Raw genomic sequence first — 20205 nt, 5'->3', positions numbered from 1 at the left:
ATGTGTTGTGTTTAAAGAAAAGTGATCATATAAAATGTGTTGTGTTTATATTACTTTTACAAATAAGAATACATGATAATAAACAAACAAATCTAAACTAACAAATGTCAAATCATATTTTTCGCCGAGATGGCCAGTCAATTTGAGTAACAGTATTGTGTATTCTACGTAATGACGCAGTTTTACGTTATTACGTAATGATGTCATCACGCAATGACATCACAACGTAATTTAGCAACTTTTAGCAACAAATCGACCTGCCTCTAGCATCTTCCCCTGAAAATTAGTTGGCAACACTGCTTGTACACGGTCAGACAGATAGGGGTATTTGTGATGTTACTCTGGGTACCAAGCTCTTAAACACCCTAATGTTGAGATGGCATTGTCAATCAGTAAAGCAGAAGCAGTGCCAGAAATATGGGAGGGAAAGGGAGCGACTGTTATTAGATTTGAGGAGCAGTGTGATTGAAGAACCAAGATTAAATTAACTGCTGTGGAAATCATCAGGGGATGTAGTATTTAATTATGTATTTCGTTTCCTTAAGGAGACAAGACTATTGGGTAGGATTTAGAGCTTCCCTGTCTCTTGTAAGGCACCTTAAAGTTGGTTGCCAACCGCCATATAAAATCCACAGAAGAAGAACCCAACATTAGCATGAATTTCATCAACAATTAGTACAACATTACAAATGTTTTCCAAGACGTGAGATACTTAACTTGTTCTCTGTAATATCGTATAGCTTTGGAATCGTGACATTACGTAAGGTAATAGGCAGTTTTCTCGATTCATTAATTATTTATTATTTTTTTTAATAGATTTTTATTCATAATACAAAAATCAACAACTTTTTTTATTTTTATTTTACCTTTATTGCTGCATCAAACATGTCTAACAAAACAAAACACAGGTATTAACAAGAAAATGCTAAAACATACAAAAAATATCAATAAAATAATTACAAAAATGAACAATTCTAGTGCAATTGTATGACTCACTTGTTCTTTGAATGTAAATTTGTGTCAGAATTTTGGAAAAACCTTGCATAATACTTATTTACCATTATGAACACTACCCATGTTTTTGACATAAAGGATATAATATGTTACTATTGCATTGATAACAAGACCATTGAAATGATTGTGATTTTTTTTATTCTTGTTGCCAAATACTTTATACACAAACAAAAATTCCAAAGTTCAATACCAAAATTACACATATTTTTTATTGAATTTAATTATCTTAAGACATTATCCCTAGTGAATAACAACAACAATAACATCTTCCTGAATCATTATAATGAGATTTCTTCAGAGTGAAAAAATAAAATCAAAAAAAGGTTTATCGAATCATTCGCTGACTAAGAAGGGATTGCGTGACGAATAGCTAAGAAACTGTACGACGCAGCATAACAACGTGAACGTGATTGGTCGACAGTCTGCTGGGCGGGACGTAATACGTTTCTACATCCATTGACCAATGGGATTCCTATCTCCTCCTTGCTCCACTATATCTGGCAGAGCTCAGGCAGAGAGGAAGAGGCGAAGCGAGAGGGATAACTGGGACCAAAATCTGTTGCCGGTTTTTCGTTCACCAAGCGAGGAATTGTGTATGGAGGTAAATGAGAGCGTGTCGAATTTGGTCAACAACAAAAAATGAATGGCTTATTTGCTCGAATATGCATTTCGTAATGCTTCGGTTGTTACGAGTGTACTAATATAAGTAGTATACGTGACATCAAGGCAACTTGGAGAAAAAACACTGTCGGAGTTGTGCCTGTTGTTCACACATGTATCTGCGAAGTCATAGTCTTGCCTCCTCCAAACTGCCTTCCATTTTTGAAGTCATTCATTTACATTGTTAAAACGGCCACTTGAATATCTGGTCAATATAGTGGCTCTATGCCTACCTACTATGTCAGGTTACGGAACATGTGTAGGGATGTGATTTGGATTGGACCCACGTACAAACGATTGGCGGAATACTCCAAGTATCTCGAATGCACACCTCTTAAATTTCTTTGCGGACCTTCATACCATAGAAGAATAACACCCTTCTCTTCAGTGTAAAAGGAAACGAATAGTAACAAAACAATTTCCACGTTTTGTTATTTAGACGTTTATCAACACCCTTGAAATCAATGAGTAATTTAATTGGACAGCATCACATACTTACCCCAGGTCGTCTTTACTTTGCGTTGTAGACGGGACTTGATTAATGTTATTTAGGTAACGCTAACAATGGCTAACTGTATGGGTTTTCATACTCAAATAGCCTCCATCGTTAAGGTGTTATCGAATGCATTCGTTGCAGAAATATAGTGTAGACATTTGGTAATGTTGTAAATTACTATTGTAGCTGGAAACGGCATATTTTAGAAAGAGAAAGAAGAGTGGCAGGCCCCGGTACACAACTGAGCAAGAGGACAAGTACATTAGTGTCTAGTTTGAGAAAGTCCTCAACTGGCAGCTTCATTGAATAGTACCTGCAAAACACCAGTCTCAACGTCAACAGTGAAGAGGCGATTCCAGGATGCTGGCCTAGGCAGAGTTGCAAAGAAAAAGCCATATCTCAGACTGACCAATAAAAGATTAAGATGGGCAAAAGAACAGACACTGGCCAGAGAAACTCTGCCTAGAAGGTCAGCATCCCGGAGTCGCCTCTTCACTGTTGACATTGAGACTAGTGTTTTGCGGGTACTATTTAATGAAGCTGCCAGTTGGGGATTTGTGATGTGTCTGTTTCTCAAACTAGACACTAATGTACTTGTCCTCTTGCTCAGTTGTGCACCGGGGCCTCCCACTCTTTCTATTCTGGTTAGAGCCAGTTTGCGCTGTTCTGTGAAGGGAGTAGTACACAGCTTTATACGAGATCTTCAGTTTCTTGGCAATGTCTCGCATGGAATAGCCTTCATTTCTCAGGACAAGAATAGATTGAGTTTCAGAAGAAAGTACTTTGTTTCTGGCCATTTTGAGCCTGTAATCAAACCCACAAATGCTGATGCTCCAGATACTCAACTAGTCTAAAGGAGGCCAGTTTTTATTGCTTCTTTAATCAATAAAACAGTTTACAGCTGTGCTAACATAATTGCAAAAGGGTTTTCTAATGATTAATTATCCTTTTAAAATGATAAACTTGGATTCGCTAACACAGTGCCATTGGAACACAGGAGTGATGGTTGCTGATAATGGGCCTCTGTACGCCTATGTAGATGCTCCATTTAAAATCAGCTGTTTCCAGCAAAAACATTAACAATGTCTACCCTGTGTTTCTGATCAATTTTATGTTATTTTAATGGACAAAAAAATTGCTTTTCTTTCAAAAACGAGGACATTTCTAAGTGACTCCAAACTTTTGAATGCTAGTGTATATTTTACAGATTCAATCATTACAGGCGGGTTTGATTCTTATTAAAGAAATGAAGTCCAGACAGGCTAATTTAGGAAACGTTCTGATGGACAGATAGGCCTATACTGAGGATCGGTGAACACACACCTGTAAAAGGACCCGCTGATCAAAGCCACCAGCATATGTTGGACACAAACAAATATTTCTCCTTTTCATTAAAACCTATTTAAAAAAAAAAAAAAAAAAAAAAACAGGCCTACCTTAGCCTTTCCGAAAGTAGGCTATAAGATGGTGAATTGGCAAGGAAAGTAGGCTATGAAGGGGAGAGCGACGGCAATGTGATAGTATGAATGGCTAATAATGCACTGTACATCCTTATTTATCTGTCATAGGGGAGCTTGTGAGACTTCCATACGACGTTGTTATCCAAGTCATGTACCGGTAATAACCTCCCCTCTCGTGTCAGTCTGCAGATGCAGAGGCTGCAGGTCCTGGAGTCGAGCAGGAGAGGCCTAGAGGAGAGGAGGACCCACGGCACAGCAGAGACTTCGAGGCTGGAATACCCCCTGTAGCCATGGAGGACCACACCACTGCCCCAGCGCAGCCCAGGACCTGCCATAACATCATGGAGGTCAGTGGAATGCTGAATGCTGTCCTCAAGTCAGAGACAGACACAGAGACTTTAACTGTTAAACAAAGGATTTTACACACAGAGAGACGGGGCTGTTCTCCTGCTCCCGGCTCAGAGTATTTACTTCACGGTAACCTGAGCTCGAGGACGGTTCATTCTCATCCCAACCCAAGTCAACCGTTAGAGACTGACAATGATCCGTCTTGTTCTTACGCTACAGAGATGGATCCTGGCAACATGCTCTTCGGTTTAGAGACCCCGACTGATCTGTCTAGAGGGGACAGGAACCAGTACAGTAGTAGTGTATACTCTGAAGGGTGCCTAGATAAGAAGGGGGAGGTTATACTGGTAGATGAGGTGAAAGTGGAGGGCGATGCTCCTCCCACATGGAATGCAGATAGTCACCTAGGAGATGGACACTCACAGGGCAGAGATTTGTTAAATTACAGGGACAGCTTAGAGACAAATGCAAATGTTGCGACCCACTCCCCTTTACACGCACTCAGGGATCACGACCCAGTGTCAACTTCAACTTCAATGGGGACTTCTGATTCTCACGGCCACGTGTTTTTCGATCAGGTATTGAACTCAAACAACATGGCTAGAGACCAGGCTCAGAGAGGGGGAGCCACATCAGGCGGGAGTAAAGAGAAACTTTTCCTCTGCATGTTCTGTAAGAAAGGTTTCAGCAGCCCCCAGAAAGTGGAGAACCACCAGAGGGTCCACACAGGGGAGAAACCCTACAGCTGTACCCATTGTCACATGTGCTTCACTGAGGCTGGCACCCTAAAGAGGCACCAGAGGGTCCACACAGGGGAGAAACCCTACAACTGCACCCAGTGTGAGAAGAGGTTCTCCCGCCAGGATCACCTTAAGATGCACCTGAAGGTCCACACGGGAGAAAGGCCATTCGCCTGTACACAATGCGGGAAGAGGTTCTCAGAGGGGAGTTATCTCAGGAGACACCAGCAGAAAAAACATTCCACTCGATAGCTTCTGACTTCTCAATCAAACCCTGCATTAAAGACAAATCCCTTTTTTATTTTTTTATCTTTTTAATGTCAGCAGAAGGCATCCCCAGATGCATTTGGAATAATGAGAGGAATACATCTCAGAATTGAATATTCCTGGGTAGAATATTGCATCCAGACATTGTGGTATATTAGCCTAAACAGTATGTTACATATTGTGTTTGGTGCTGTGTAGGTTATGATGTTCAAATGCCCATTTCCATACAAGAACTACTTACTTTTTCCCAAAACACTTTTTAATGAGAATCTATGCATCTTATCATGCAAATTTGTAGTAGAGACCTGTGATTTAATTTTTTTTTTTAAATATGGTGTATTTTAACTTTAATAAATGCAAAATGTGACTTTTCATTCTAAGACTTTTTTTCTCATGAGTCTCACTTTAGTATACCTTCTGTTTGCAATGAAATGCGCTGTAAATGTTTAAGAAAAATACATTATTAGGGGTTCACAGCAAAGTTCTCTGAATTCTTTATTTTCTTGACATGGTCAAGTAACTCAAGAATAGATTGGTAACTTTTTCTAATTTGGCACACAAACTGGAGGCAATGAGTAACTTGGTCAAAAAGAATAGCACCAATTGGCATATAGGTGGTGCTGTTAAAAGCAGTCTCACTTAAACCCTCATATCTATAACCCCGTTTGACCTAGAGACTTTGAACTTTGTATGTATTGTAGGTGTCTTTAATCTTAGCCCCCATCCCCACAGGAGGCCTTTTGCCTCTTGGTAGTCCGTCATTGTAAATAAGAATTTGTTCCCAATTGACTTGCTTAGTTAAATAAAGATTCTCTAAAAAAAAAAAAAAAAAATGTATATAGACACATCCGTCATGCTGGACAAATTTGCCTCAAGGACCAATAAAGTCCGCAAGAATAGGTTTTCCTCCTCCTTGGAAATGTTATAATACCTTAGTGTTCTCATGAACCATAAGTCCAAATAAAGCTTGAGGTGTCACTACAGACTCTGGTTTGATTCCAGGCTGTATCACAACCGGCTGTGATTGGGAGTCCCAATGGGCAGCGCGCACAATTGTCGTCCGGGTTTGGCCGGTGTAGGCCGTCATTGTAAATAAGAATTTGTTCTTAATTGACTTGCCTGGTTTAGAAGGGTTTGCGAAAATGCTGACGTTAAAGTAGCTACAGTAGTAAGTAGCTAAAATGCTAAATTTGTCCATGATCACACGCATTTGGTTGCTAGAAGTTTGCGTTATGCGCCCACCCATCCACCCTCTTTTCGTTTTTGCCTGAAGTAACCTGTCATACCAAAGTAACATACTAATTTGAGTGTCCCAGATTTATGTAGGCCAATGTAACATAACGTAAAGTAAACGTATCATGCTAAATGGAGTAGCATGGATTTTAGTAAAACAGTATGTTTTGCTCTGAGACCAGGCTGACTACGTTTGAGTCCTATACTGTAGTTACAGAATGACTTCATTGTTAAACCTATCATGGTGGACATGAATATGGGTAAAAAAATAAGTAATCTATGGTAAATCAAAATTCAGACAAACCTGACTTAACTATTTGTACACTGTTCAAAAGACTAAAGGGAACACTTAACACACAACGTAACTCCAAGTCAATCACACTTCTGTGAAATCAAACTGTCCACTTAGGAAGCAACACTGACAAATTTCACATGCTGTTGTGCAAATGGAATAGACAACAGGTGGAAATTATAGGCAATTAACAAGACACCCCCAATAAAGGAGTGGTTCTGCAGGTGGGGACCACAGACCACTTCTCAGTTCCTATGCTTCCTGGCTGATGTTTTGGTCACTTTTGAATGCTGGCGGTGCTTTCACTCTAGTGGTAGCATGAGACGGAGTCTACAACCCACACAAGTGGCTCAGGTAGTGCAGCTCATCCAGGATGGCACATCAATGCGAGCTGTGGCAAGAAGGTTTGCTGTGTCTGTCAGCGTAGTGTCCAGAGCATGGAGGCGCTACCAGGAGACAGGCCAGTACATCAGGAGACGTGGAGGAGGGCAACAACCCAGCAGCAGGACCGCTACCTCCGCCTTTGTGCAAGGAGGAGCACTGCCAGAGCCCTGCAAAATGACCTCCAGCAGGCCACAAATGTGCATGTGTCTGCTCAAATGGTCAGAAACAGACTCCATGAGGGTGGTATGAGGGCCCGACGTCCACAGGTGGGGGTTGTGCTTACAGCCCAACACCGTGCAGGACGTTTGGCATTTGCCAGAGAACACCAAGATTGGCAAATTCGCCACTAGCGCCCTGTGCTCTTCAGAGATGAAAGCAGGTTCACACTGAGCACATGTGACAGTCTGGAGACGCCGCGGAGAACGTTCTGCTGCCTGCAACATCCTCCAGCATGACCGGTTTGGCGGTGGGTCAGTCATGGTGTGGGGTGGCATTTCTTTGGGGGGCCGCACAGCCCTCCATGTGCTCGCCAGAGGTAGCCTGACTGCCATTAGGTACCGAGATGAGATCCTCAGACCCCTTGTGAAACCATATGCTGGTGCGGTTGGCTCTGGGTTCCTCCTAATGCAAGACAATGCTAGACCTCATGTGGCTGGAGTGTGTCAGCAGTTCCTGCAAGAGGAAGGCATTGATGCTATGGACTGGCCCGCCCGTTCCCCAGACCTGAATCCAATTGAGCACATCTGGGACATCATGTCTCGCTCCATCCACCAACGCCACGTTGCACCACAGACTGTCCAGGAGTTGGCGGATGCTTTAGTCCAGTTCTGGGAGGAGATCCCTCAGGAGACCATCCGCCACCTCATCAGGAGCATGCCCAGGCATTGTAGGGAGGTCATACAGGCACGTGGAGGCCACACACACTACTGAGCCTCATTTTGACTTGTTTTAAGGACATTACATCAAAGTTGGATCAGCCTGTAGTGTGATTTTCCACTTTAATTTTCAGTGTGACTCCAAATCCAGACCTCCATGGGTTGATAAATTGGATTTCCATTGATTATTTTTGTGTGATTTTTGTCAGCACATTCAACTATGTAAAGAAAAAAGTATTTAATAACATATCATTCATTCAGATCTAGGATGTTATTTTAGTGTTCCCTTTATTTTTTTGAGCAGTATATTTTAAGTGTTTAAGTGTATATTGGTTGTAAAGCTGTCAGGTGTATGGAGAATAGGGTGAGATCAGATGTGATGTATACTAAAGAGTCTCAATGAAAGTCCCATTTTGTGTTTATTAAACAAAGAAGTTTTAAATACACCATATGAAAACCACACGTCAACAAGAAAATCTGCATTAATTCTCATTAAAATGGTCTTGGGAAAAAATAAAGTAGTTAAATGGATGTAATGAAATAGGCATTTGTGAACGTCAACCTACACAACACTATGTAATAGACCTTTTAAACTTTTATATGCATTATACTGTATATATCACACAATGTCTGGATGCAATATTCTATTCAGGAATATTCAACACTGAAATCTGTCCCTATCGTTATTCCAAATGCATCTGTGGATCTTTTCTGTTGACAGCATTGAAAATTAATCTTTGTCTTGAGAGAAGATTAAGAAGCATCCTGATTGGATCTATGGACAGCTAACCAATGAGCAGCATGAAAATAAGAGGGTAGATAAAGATGAGAAAGTAATCATGTTCTGTACACACAAATAAAGAACTCAGGGAAAGGGACAGCCTCAAAGAGTACATGCATGGTTAGGTGGGCAAAAGGAGAGAACTGAATGTGAGCGAGAAATACATAAGGGTTAGCTTGGAGGAAGAACAAGGCAAAAAGGCAAAAAAAAGGTTAGAGGGCAGGACTAAAGCTAATGAGAGAAAGTTGTTGGCAGCATGTCACCGCACTAACACAAATGATGGGGAGACAATGTGCTATTGAGTGGCTCTAAGGAACTAGGGGGTTGCAGTAGTGATTCCTGTACCCTGAGGAGGGAATGGTTACCTCTTATGTTATGAAGTGTAATGGTTTTTCTGCTGGTGTATCATGAGGTAGTTCCTCTCTGAAACCCTCAGAGAAGGCAAATGGCCTTTCTCATGTGTGGACCTTCAGGTGCCTCTTCAGATGATGCTGGTGTGAGAACCTCTTCTCACACTGAGGGCAGCTGTATGGTTTCTCCCCTGTGTGGATCCTCTGGTGCCTCTTCAGGGTGCCAGCCTCTGCGAAGTGCATGTGACACTGGGTACAGCTGAAGGGTTTCTCCCCTGTGTGGACCCTCTGGTGGATCTTAACATAGTTCGCCTCAGCAAAGCACTTCCCACATGTGGGGCAGGCATACAGCTTGTCAGCGTCAGTCCTAATGTTCGGCTTCCCACGTTGTGACCCAATGACACCAGAGTAGCTGGAAGCAGGAGCCACCACACTCAGCTGGTTAGTCTTTGAGCTCCCTGCTTGACCTCTATCCATTGTTTGGGTGTTGTTCGGATTGTGTGCTGTGTTATAGGCTAGGTACCTCTTGTGGTGAATGCCCATCCTGACCCTGTCTGTATTGGTGGGGTAACCATGAGGCAGCTGAGGAAGGCTAGACCCAGGCCCAGGCTTTCTATGAACCCAATCATCAGGAATTAGACGAGATCCTGAAGGAGAAGACAGACTTTCCGATAGACTTCCACCAGGGGTGTCTCCCACCACTCTCTGTAAAAGCTGAAGCCCAGGGTGACCTGCTTTGTTCATCATCGATACTGTGGTGTTTGTTTCATAGGAACAGGAGGGTCTATCTCTACCAGGCCCTGCTTCATCCCTGCACTGAGACTGTGAAGAGAAGGGTCTGGGCTGCAGACTGGATCCCTGACTGGAGCCTCTGTCTCTCTGATGACCACCAGGACTGAGGTTGTTCAGTCCACCTGTCCACTGGTTGTGTTCTGTGTCGTGGTTGTGGTGGAGTCTTTGTTCCTCGCGGTTCGATCCTGGTTCTGACTCAGGAAAGAAGAGCGACGGCTCCTGATCCAGGGTTCTCATCCAAGGCAAGGGTTTGTGACCGCCCGCCACAGAGTTCCAGTCTCTCCCACCAGCAACACCGGATATCAGCAGTTCCTCATGGACTGCAGGCTGTAAACAAAAATTGAACCGAAAAGCATATAGGTTTAGATAAGAAATAATTTGCTGTACACAAACGTGAATATTGATAACCACAGTCAAGTGCATCTCCAACACTGTGATTCAAGTACCTAATATGGAGCCATTGGAGTTTCTTAAATGTCCATACTGTGTTGATTCAAGAATTAAGTATAATGTTTTGGTTCGACTGAGACAAGTGAAACTCAGTCCCTGTAATGACACAAAAATAGCCAAGTCAGTCAGCACAGAGTCAATTTTGTTTTGAATTTCAATAAAATGGTCATATATTCACATACCGTGAAGTACAGTACTTTTATTGCACAAAATGATACGTGACAAGAGTAACATCTCACTTTGGTAACAATCAATTTTTCTGCAAATCTGGTACCCTCGCTTTGTTAAAATACATTTTTGAATACTTTGTAAAAGGTTAAACATTACATTACTGTCATGTCTTGGCTATCATTAATGTGATGACGGTTGTTTTATCAAATCGATTAACAATGTTTAATTATTATGATGATTAAATTAATCCCGTAACAATTAACTCATTAGCAATCTTGGGAATACCACGGAAAAAGGTAATTTAACGAGTTACCATTTTCCGAATTAACTCTGAAAGATATAAATATCTCTTACATTTCAGTCATCAATAACTTAATTGTTTACCTTCTATCAGTCTCATTCCGAATGTCGCAAACTATTGGATATCTGCACGAACCCTAGCATAAATGATGAATCAGTGATATAGATTGGCTTAATTATTTATTTACTAACTAACTAACTAATCACACAGAATTACATAAGCACACACACAGGATAGGTTATACATTGGTTTGGACATTTTTTATTTATTTTTTTATTTCACCTTTATTTAACCAGGTAGGCTAGTTGAGAACAAGTTCCCATTTGCAACTGCGACCTGGCCAAGATAAAGCATAGCAATGCGACACATACAACAACACAGAGTTGCACATGGAATAATCAAAACATACAGTAATAATAATAATAATAATAAAACAGTAGAACAAAATAAAACAAAAAGTCTATATACAGTGAGTGCAAATGAGGTAAGTTAAGGCAATAAATAGGCCATGGTGGCGAAGTAATTACAATATAGCAATTAAACACTGGAATGGTAGATGTGCAGAAGATGAATGTGCAAGTAGAGATACTGGGGTGCAAAGGAGCAAGATAAATAAATACAGTATGGGGATGAGGTAGTTGGATGGACTGTTTACAGATGGGCTATGTACAGGTGCAGTGATCTGTGAGCTGCTCTGACAGCTGGTGCTTAAAGCTAGTGAGGGAGATATGAGTCTCCAGCTTCAGAGATTTTTGCAGTTCGTTCCAGTCATTGGCAGCAGAGAACTGGAAGGAAAGATGCCCAAAGGAGGAATTGGCTTTGGGGGTGACCAGTGAGATATACCTGCTGGAGCGCGTGCTACGAGTGGGTGCTGCTATGGTGACCAGTGAGCTGAGATAAGGCAAGGCTTTACCTAGCAGAGACTTGTAGATAACCTGTAGCCAGTGGGCTTGACAACGAGTATGAAGCGAGGGCCAACCATTGCGTACAGGTCGCAATGGTGGGTAGTGTATGGGGCTTTGGTGACAAAACGGATGGCACTGTGATAGACTGCATCCAGTTTGTTGAGTAAAGTGTTGTAGGCTATTTTATAGATCACCGAAGTCGAGGATCAGTAGGATAGTCAGTTTTACGAGGGTGTGTTTGGCAGCATGAGTGAAGGATGCTTTGTTGCGATATAGGAAGCCGATTCTAGATGTAATTTTGGATTGGAGATGCTTAATGTGAGTCTGGAAGGAGAGTTTACAGTAACCAGAAACCCAGGTATTTGTAGTTGTCCACGTATTCTAAGTCAGAGCCGTCCAGAGTAGTGATGCTGGACGGGCAAGCAGGTGCGGGCAGTGATTGATTGAATAGCATGCATTTAGATTTACTTGCGTTTAAGAGCAGTTGGAGGCCACGGAAGGAGAGTTATATAGCATTGAAGCTCGTCTGGAGGTTAGTTAACTGTCCAAAGAGGGGCCAGAAGTATACAGAATGGTGTCGTCTGCGTAGAGGTGGATCAGAGAATCACCAGCAGCAAGAGCAACATCATTGATGTATACAGAGAAGAGAGTCGGCCCGAGAATTGAACCCTGTGGCACACCCATAGAGACTGCCAGAGGTCCGGACAACAGGCCCTCCGATTTGACACACTGAACTCTATCAGAGAAGTAGTTGGTAAACCAGGCGAGGCAATCATTTGAGAAACCAAGGCTGTCGAGACTGCCAATAAGAATGTGGTGATTGACAGAGTCGAAAGCCTTGGCCAGGTTGATGAATACGGCTGCACAGTAATGTCTCTTATCGATGGCAGTTCTGATGTCGTTTAGGACATTGAGTGTGGCTGAGGTGCACCCATGACCAGCTCTGAAACCAGATTGCATAGCGGAGAAGGTACGGTGGGATTCAAAATGGTCGGTAATCTGTTTGTTAACTTAGACAGGGTAGAATAGATATAGGTCTGTAGCAGTTTGGGTCTAGAGTGTCACCCCCTTTGAAGAGGGGGATGACCGCGGCAGCTTTCCAATCTTTGGGAATCTCAGATGATACGAAAGAGGTTGAACAGGCTAGTAATAGGGGTTGCAACAATTTCGGCAGATAATTTTAGAAAGAGAGGGTCCAGATTGTCTAGCCCGGCTGATTTGTATGGGTCCAGATTTTGCAGCTCTTTCAGAACATCAGCTATCTGGATGAAGGAGAAATGGTGGGGGCTTTGGCGGGTTGCTGTGGAGGGTGCCGGGCAGTTGACAGGGGTAGCAGGGTGGAAAGCATGGCCAGCCGTAGTGAAATGCTTATTGAAATTCTCAATTATAGTGGATTTATCGGTAGTAACAGTGTTTCCTAGCCTCAGAGCAGTGGGCAGCTGGGAGGAGGTGCTCTTATTCTCCATGGACTTTACAGTGTCCCAGAACTTGTTTGAGTTAGTACTACAGGATGCACATTTCTGTTTGAAAAAGCTAGCCTTAGCTTTTCTAACTGCCTGTGTATATTTGTTCCTAACTTCCCTGAAAAGTTGCATATCACGGGGGCTATTCGATGCTAATGCAGAACGCCACAGGATGTTTTTGTGCTGGTCAGGGGCAGACAGTTCTGGAGTGAACCAAGGAATATATCTATTCCTTGTTCAATTTTGAGTGGGGCATGCTTATTTAAGATGGTGAGGAAGGCACTTTTAAAGAATAGCCAGGCATCATCTACTGACGGGATGAGGTCAATGTCATTCCAGGATACCCCGGCCAGGTCGATTAGAAAGGCCTGCTCGCAGAAGTGTTTTAGGGAGCGTTTGACAGTGATGAGGGGTGGCCGTTTGGTCGCAGACCCATTACGGATGCAGGCAATGAGGCAGTGATCGCTGAGATCTTGATTGAAAACAGCAGAGGTGTATATGGAGGGCGAGTTAGTTAGGATAACATCTATGGGGGTGTCCGTGTTTACAGATTTGGGGTTGTACCTGGTAGGTTCATTGATCATTTTTGTGAGATTGAGGGCATCAAACTTAGATTGTAGGATGGCCGGGGTGTTAAGCATGTCCCAGTTTAGGTCACCTAGTAGCACGAGCTCAGAAGATAGATGGGGGGCAATCAGTTCACATATGGTGTCGAGGGCACAGCTGGGGGCAGAGGGAGGTCTATAGCAAGCGGCAACAGTGAGAGACTTGTTTCTGGAAAGGTGAATTTTTAGAAGTAGAAGCTCGAATTGTTTGGGTACAGGCTTGGAATGTAATACAGAACTCTGCAGGCTATCTTTGCAGTAGATTGCAACACCGCCCCCTTTGGCAGTTCTATCTTGGCGGAAAATGTTATAGTTAGCGATGGAGATTTCAGGGTTTTTGGTGGTTTTCCTAAGCCAGGATTCAGACACTGCTAAGACATCCGGGTTGGCAGAGTGTGCTAATGCAGTGAGTAAAATAAACTTAGGGAGTAGGCGTCTAATGTTAACATGCAAGAAACCAAGGCTTTACGGTTACAGAAGTCAACAAATGAGAGCACCTGGGGAGTGGGAGTGGAGCTAGGCACTGCAGGACCTGGATTAACCTCCACGGCTGAAAGGCTATACGAACTGGCCGTCTAGCACGTTCTGAACAGAGAGTAAAAGGAGCAGGTTTCTGGGCACGATAGCATAGATTCAAGGCATAGTGTACAGACAAAGGTAAGGTAGGATGTGAGTACATTGGAGGTAAACCTAGGCATTGAGTAATGATGAGAGAGATATAGTCTCTAGAGACGTTTAAACCAGGTGATATCATCTACAAGACCCTGCTAGGTAAAGTACCCCCTTATCTCCGCTCACTGGTCACCATAGCAGCACCCACCTGTATCACGCGCTCCAGCAGGTATATCTCTCTGGTCACCCCCAAAGCCAATTCCTCCTTTGGCCGTCTCTCTTTCCAGTTCTCTGTTGCCAATGACTGGAACGAACTACAAAAATCTCTGAAACTGGAAACACTTATCTCCCTCACTAGCTTTAAGCACCAGCTGTCAGAGCAGCTCACAGATCACTGCACCTGTACATAGCCCATCTATAATTTAGCCCAAACAACTACCTCTTCCCCTACTGTATTTATTTATTTTATTTTGCTCCTTTGCACCCCATTATCTCTATTTCTACTTTGCACTTTCTTCTACTACAAATCTACCATTCCAGTGTTTTACTTGCTACATTGTATTTACTTTGCCATCATGGACTTTTTTTGCCTTTACCTCCCTTATCTCACCTCATTTGCTCACATTGTATATAGACTTATTTTTCTACTGTATTATTGACTGTATATTTGTTTTACTCCATGTGTAACTCTGTTGTTGTATGTTGTCGAACTGCTTTGCTTTATCTTGGCCAGGTCGCAATTGTAAATGAGAACTTGTTCTCAACTTGCCTACCTGGTTAAATAAAGGTGAAATAAATAAATAAAAAAATATGTAGGAGGTGGAACAACATGGTTGGTTAAGGCATAATGAGCAGGGCTAGAGGCTCTACAGTGAAATAAGACAGTAATCACTAACCAGGACAGTAATGGACGAGGCATATTGATATCAGAGAGAGGCATGCGTAGCCAGGTGAACATGTGTCCAGTGAGTGGTTGGGCTGACTGGGGACACGGCGATTCAGACAGTTAGCAGGCCGATGCTAACAGTTAGTAGGTCGGGGCTAAACAAGCTAGCAGTTAGCAGACCAGGGCTGGCAAGCTAGCAGTTAGCAGACCGGGTTAGCAAGCAAGCAGTTGGCAGACTGGGGCTAGCTGTTAGCAGACCGGGGCAGGCAAGCTAGCAGTTAGCAGACCGGGGCAAGGAAGTTAACAGACCGGTGCTAGCAAGTTAGCCTTTGGGGGACGTCGCGATGGGGGTAAGTCTGTTTTTGCCTCTTCATGCGGTGACGTCGATAGACCAGTCGTGGAATTAGTAGGGTTCCAAGTAGCTCTAGGTAGCTAGTAGGCCACGGTTAGCAGAATGGGCCTTCAGTGGACGTCGCGCCTGAGGGGCCTGTTGGACTACTCGGGCAGATTATGGCGGTATTCCAGTCGTAGAGGATCGGCGGGGTTCCATGCCCCGTACAGGCAGTAGAAGGGGTACGGATATTGTAGCCCAGGAGTGGGTTTCGGTGGTAGCACAGGAGCCCTGGCCGGGCTAGCTTCAGGCTAATTGGTGCTTGCTCCGAGATGGAAACCTCCAGCCAGGAGTAGTCACCCGGGATTGCGGTTAGCTAGTTGCGAAGATCCAGATGAAAATGTTCAGAGATTGCGGTAGGAATCCGGGGATATGGGGGGGGAATTGAAAAAAATAATAATAGGTCCGTTATGCTCTGGTTTGAGTCACGTTGTTTGAACTGGCGAGAGCTTTCCGAGCTAAAGGTTAGCTGATGACCGCTAGCAATGGTTTGCTGACTGATAGCTGGTAGGCACTAGCGGTTCTGGGGGGGGGGGGGGGGGGACCCCCTTGTGGCCCCCCTAAATGTGGAGTATGAAATCATTTTTACATAACTCATTTTTGCTATCGTTATTTTTTTACGTCCGTTATTAGACAGTGGCAAGGTGGAACATGGTCTTTTGCCTGCTAATGCCTGCAATGCAGTGAAGAAAACGATATGACAAAAATAACGTCTAATGTAACTGGCCCTCTAACAGTACAACTGGCTCCAGCTTGGCCCCCCCAGTTGAAATGGTCTAGAACCGCCACTGCTGGTAGGTAGTTAGCTGGCTAGCTTCAGTTGAGGGATTCCAGATCCGAAGTAAATAGGAATAGTAAATAAAAAAACAGATCCACGCCACATTGGGTGAGGCGGGTTGCAGGAGAGTATTTAGAAGTTGAGGTTTAGGAAAATATTAAAAAAGATATGCGAAGAAAAATGTGTAAAAAGATATATACAAGAGACTCGACAGGACAAAGACATCTGACTGCTACGCCATCTTGGATTGTGATGCAATGGAAAGTCCCTAGTGGACTAAACCGATATGACGGCTTGTTACACAAAATTTAAAGGGAGGGCATGTAAGAAAGAGCGGGAGAAAAGACAAAGGACTTTACTATCCTACACACAGCTGATAACTATGCCAAAACCTGAGAAGATTCCAAACAGGAAGCGCCCTCTCTGACTATTTCTTGGCCTTCTTGATCATCTCTATCCAAAACAGGGGATCTCTGCTGTAACGCTCCCATAGGCTCTCAGAAGGCGCCAGAACGTTGAATGATGACTTTGCAGGCCATGGCTGAAAAACAGTAGCGCATTTGGATAGTGGTCGATCTGAGAACAATGAGACTGGGGGCGCGTGCACGAGACGACTCCATGTTTTTATTTTTTCGTCTTTGAACGAAAACAGGGTTTCCTGGTCGGAATATTATCGCTTTTTTATGAGAAAAATCGCATAAAAATTGATTTTAAACAGCGTTTGACATGCTTCGAAGTACGGTAATGGAATATTTTGAAATTCTTTGTCACGAAACGTGCCGGGAGCGTCACCCTTCTTTACCCTTCGGATAGTGTCTTGAACGCACGAACAAAACGCCGCTATTTGGATATAACTATGGATTATTTGGAACCAAACCAACATTTGTTATTGAAGTAGAAGTCCTGGGAGTGCATTCTGACGAAGAACAGCAAAGGTAATCCAATTTTTCTTATAGTAAATCTGAGTTTGGTGAGTACCAAACTTGGTGGGTGTCAAAATAGCTAGCCATGATGGCCGGGCTATCTACTCAGAATATTGCAAAATGTGATTTCACCGAAAAGCTATTTTAAAATCGGACACCGCGATTGCATAAAGGAGTTCTGTATCTATAATTCTTAAAATAATTGTTTTTTGTGAACGTTTATCGTGAGTAATTTAGTAAATTCACCGGAAGTGTTCGGTGGGAATGCTAGTTCTGAACGTCACATGCTAATGTAAAAAGCTGTTTTTTGATATAAATATGAACTTGATTGAACAAAACATGCATGTATTGTGTAACATAATGTCCTAGGAGTGTCATCTGATGAAGATCATCAAAGGTTAGTGCTGCATTTAGCTGTGGTTTTGGTTTTTGTGACATATGCTAGCTTGAAAAATGGGTGTCTGATTATTTCTGGCTGGGTACTCTGCTGACATAAGCTAATGTTTTGCTTTCGCTGTAAAGCCTTTTTGAAATCGGACAGTGTGGTTAGATAAAGGAGAGTCTTGTCTTTAAAATGGTGTAAAATAGTCATATGTTTGAAAAATGTAAGTTTTTGGATTTTTGAGGAATTTGTAATTCGCGCCACGCCTATCATTGGATATTGGAGCAGGTGTTCCGCTAGCGGAACGTCTAGATGTAAGAGGTTAAACAGCTTAGAAAATTCCAGAAAATGATGTCATGGCTTTAGAAGCTTCTGATAGGCTAATTGACATCATTTGAGTCAATTGGAGCTGTACCTGTGGATGTATTTCAAGGCCTACCTTCAAACTCAGTGCCTCTTTGCTTGATATCATGGGAAAGTCAAAAGAAATCAGCCAAAACCTCTACAAGTCTAGTTCAGCCTTGGGAGCAAATTCCTAATGCCTGAAGGTACCACATTCATCTGTACAAACAATAGTAATAAACACCATGGGACCACGCAGCCGTCATACCGCTCAGGAAGGAGATGCGTTCTGTCTCCTAGAGATGAACGTACTTTGGTGCGAAAAGTGCTAATCAATCCCAGAACAACAGCAAAGGACCTTGTGAAGATGCTGGAAGAAACAGATACAAAAGTATCTATATCCACAGTAAAACGAGTCCTACAGTGAGGGAAAAAAAGTATTTGATCTCCTGCTGATTTTGTACGTTTGCCCACTGACAAAGAAATGATCAGTCTATAATTTTAATGGTAGGTTTATTTGAACAGTGAAAGACAGAATAACGATAAAATATCCAGAAAAACGCATGTCGAAAATGTTATAAAATGATTTGCATTTTAATGAGGGAAATAAGTATTTGACCCCTCTGCAAAACATGACTTAGTACTTGTTGGCAATCAGAGGTCAGACGTTTCTTGTAGTTGGCCACCAGGTTTTCACACATCTCAGGAGGGATTTTGTCCCACTCCTCTTTGCAGATCTTCTCCAAGTCATTAAGGTTTCGAGGCTGACGTTTGGCAACTCGAACCTTCAGCTCCCTCCACAGATTTTCTATGGGATTAAGGTCTGGAGACTGGCTAGGCCACTCCAGGACCTTAATGTGCTTCTTCTTCAGCCCACTCCTTTGTTGCCTTGGCCGTGTGTTTTGGGTCATTGTCATGCTGGAATACCCATCCACGACCCATTTTCAATGCCCTGGCTGAGGGAAGGAGGTTCTCACCCAAGATTTGACGATACATGGCCCCGTCCATCGTCCCTTTGATGCGGTGAAGTTGTCCTGTCCCCTTAGCAGAAAAACACCCCCAAAGCATAATGTTTCCACCTCCATGTTTGACGGTGGGGATGGTATTCTTGGGGTCATAGGCAGCATTTCTCCTCCTCCAAACACGGCGAGTTAAGTTGATGCCAAAGAGCTCCATTTTGGTCTCATCTGATCACAACACTTTCACCCAGTTGTACTCTGAATCATTCAGATGTTCACTGGCAAACTTCAGACGGCATGTATATGTGCTTTCTTGAGCAGGGGGACCTTGAGGGCGCTGCAGGATTTCAGTCCTTCACGGCGTAGTGTGTTACCAATTGTTTTCTTAGTGACTATGGTCCCAGCTGTCTTGAGATCATTGACAAGATCCTCCCGTGTAGTTCTGGGCTGATTCCTCACCGTTCTCATGATCATTGCAACGCCACGAGGTGAGATCTTGCATGGAGCCCCAGACTGAGGGAGATTGACAGTTCTTTTGTGTTTCTTCCATTTGCGAATAATCGCACGAAATGTTGTCACCTTCTCACCAAGCTGCTTGGCGATGGTCTTGTAGCCCATTCCAGCCTTGTGTAGGTCTACAATCTTGTCCCTGACATCCTTGGAGAGCTCTTTGGTCTTGGCCATGGTGGAGAGTTTGGAATCTGATTGATTGATTGCTTCTGTGGGCAGGTGTCTTTTATACAGGTAACAAACTGAGATTAGGAGCACTCCCTTTAAGAGTGTGCTCCTAATCTCAGCTCGTTACCTGTAAAAGACACCTGGGAGCCAGAAATCTTTCTGATTGAGAGGGGGTCAAATACTTATTTCCCTCATTAAAATGCTAATAATTTTATGACATGTGTTTTTCTGGATTTTTTTGTTGTTATTCTGTCTCTCACTGTTCAAATAAACCTACCATTAAAATTATAGACTGATTATTTCTTTGTCAGTGGGCAAACATACAAAATCAGCAGGGGATCAAATACTTTTTTCCCTCACTGTATATCGACATCACCTGAAAGGCCGCTCAGCAAGAAAGAAGCCACTGCTCCAAAACCTCCATTAAAAAAGCCAGACTACAGTTTGCAACTGCACATGGGGACAAAGATCGTACTTTTTGGAGAAATGTCCTCTGGTCTGATGAAACAAAAATAGAACTGTTTGGCTATAATGACCATGTTTGGAGGAAAAAGAGGGAGGCTTGCAAGCCGAAGAACACCATCCCAACCGTGAAGAACCGGGGTGGCAGCATCATGTTGTGGGCGTGCTTTGCTGCAGGAGGGACTGGTGCACTTCACAAAATAGA

At 43.1% G+C, this 20205-nt stretch overlaps 2 protein-coding genes and 1 long non-coding RNA gene across 4 annotated transcripts in view; 1 reads left to right on the top strand and 2 right to left on the bottom strand.

Moving 5' to 3' along the window:
- The window catches only part of LOC106602437 (oocyte zinc finger protein XlCOF29-like), a 395249-nt gene that overhangs the window by 204292 nt on the left and 170752 nt on the right, over positions 1-20205 (bottom strand). The gene's annotated exons all lie outside the window — the stretch shown is intronic.
- LOC123742533 (uncharacterized) lies at positions 1527-9867 on the top strand. The gene is made up of 3 exons (XR_006769710.1): positions 1527-1615; positions 3813-3977; positions 9673-9867. It is a non-coding gene; the product is annotated as an uncharacterized lncRNA (long non-coding RNA).
- Positions 8170-20205, bottom strand: part of LOC106602431 (uncharacterized) — a 24703-nt gene continuing 12667 nt past the window's right edge. Inside the window, exons 7-8 of one of the 2 annotated variants that reach the window (XM_045717527.1) lie at positions 10139-10238; positions 9778-10019 (exon numbers count right to left, since the gene is read on the bottom strand). In XM_045717527.1, coding sequence (XP_045573483.1) covers positions 10006-10019; positions 10139-10238 — 114 coding nt within the window. In that variant the 3' untranslated portion in view covers positions 9778-10005. Of the gene's footprint in view, positions 10020-10138; positions 10239-20205 lie in introns of both variants that reach the window. The other variant, XM_014195068.2, reaches the window with a different exon arrangement.

This window comes from Salmo salar, chromosome ssa04 (assembly GCF_905237065.1).
Source record: "Salmo salar chromosome ssa04, Ssal_v3.1, whole genome shotgun sequence".
NCBI classification, from domain to species: domain Eukaryota; kingdom Metazoa; phylum Chordata; class Actinopteri; order Salmoniformes; family Salmonidae; genus Salmo; species Salmo salar.
Note: the sequence above shows the minus strand (reverse complement) of the source record. Positions and strands in the feature narration are given on the sequence as shown.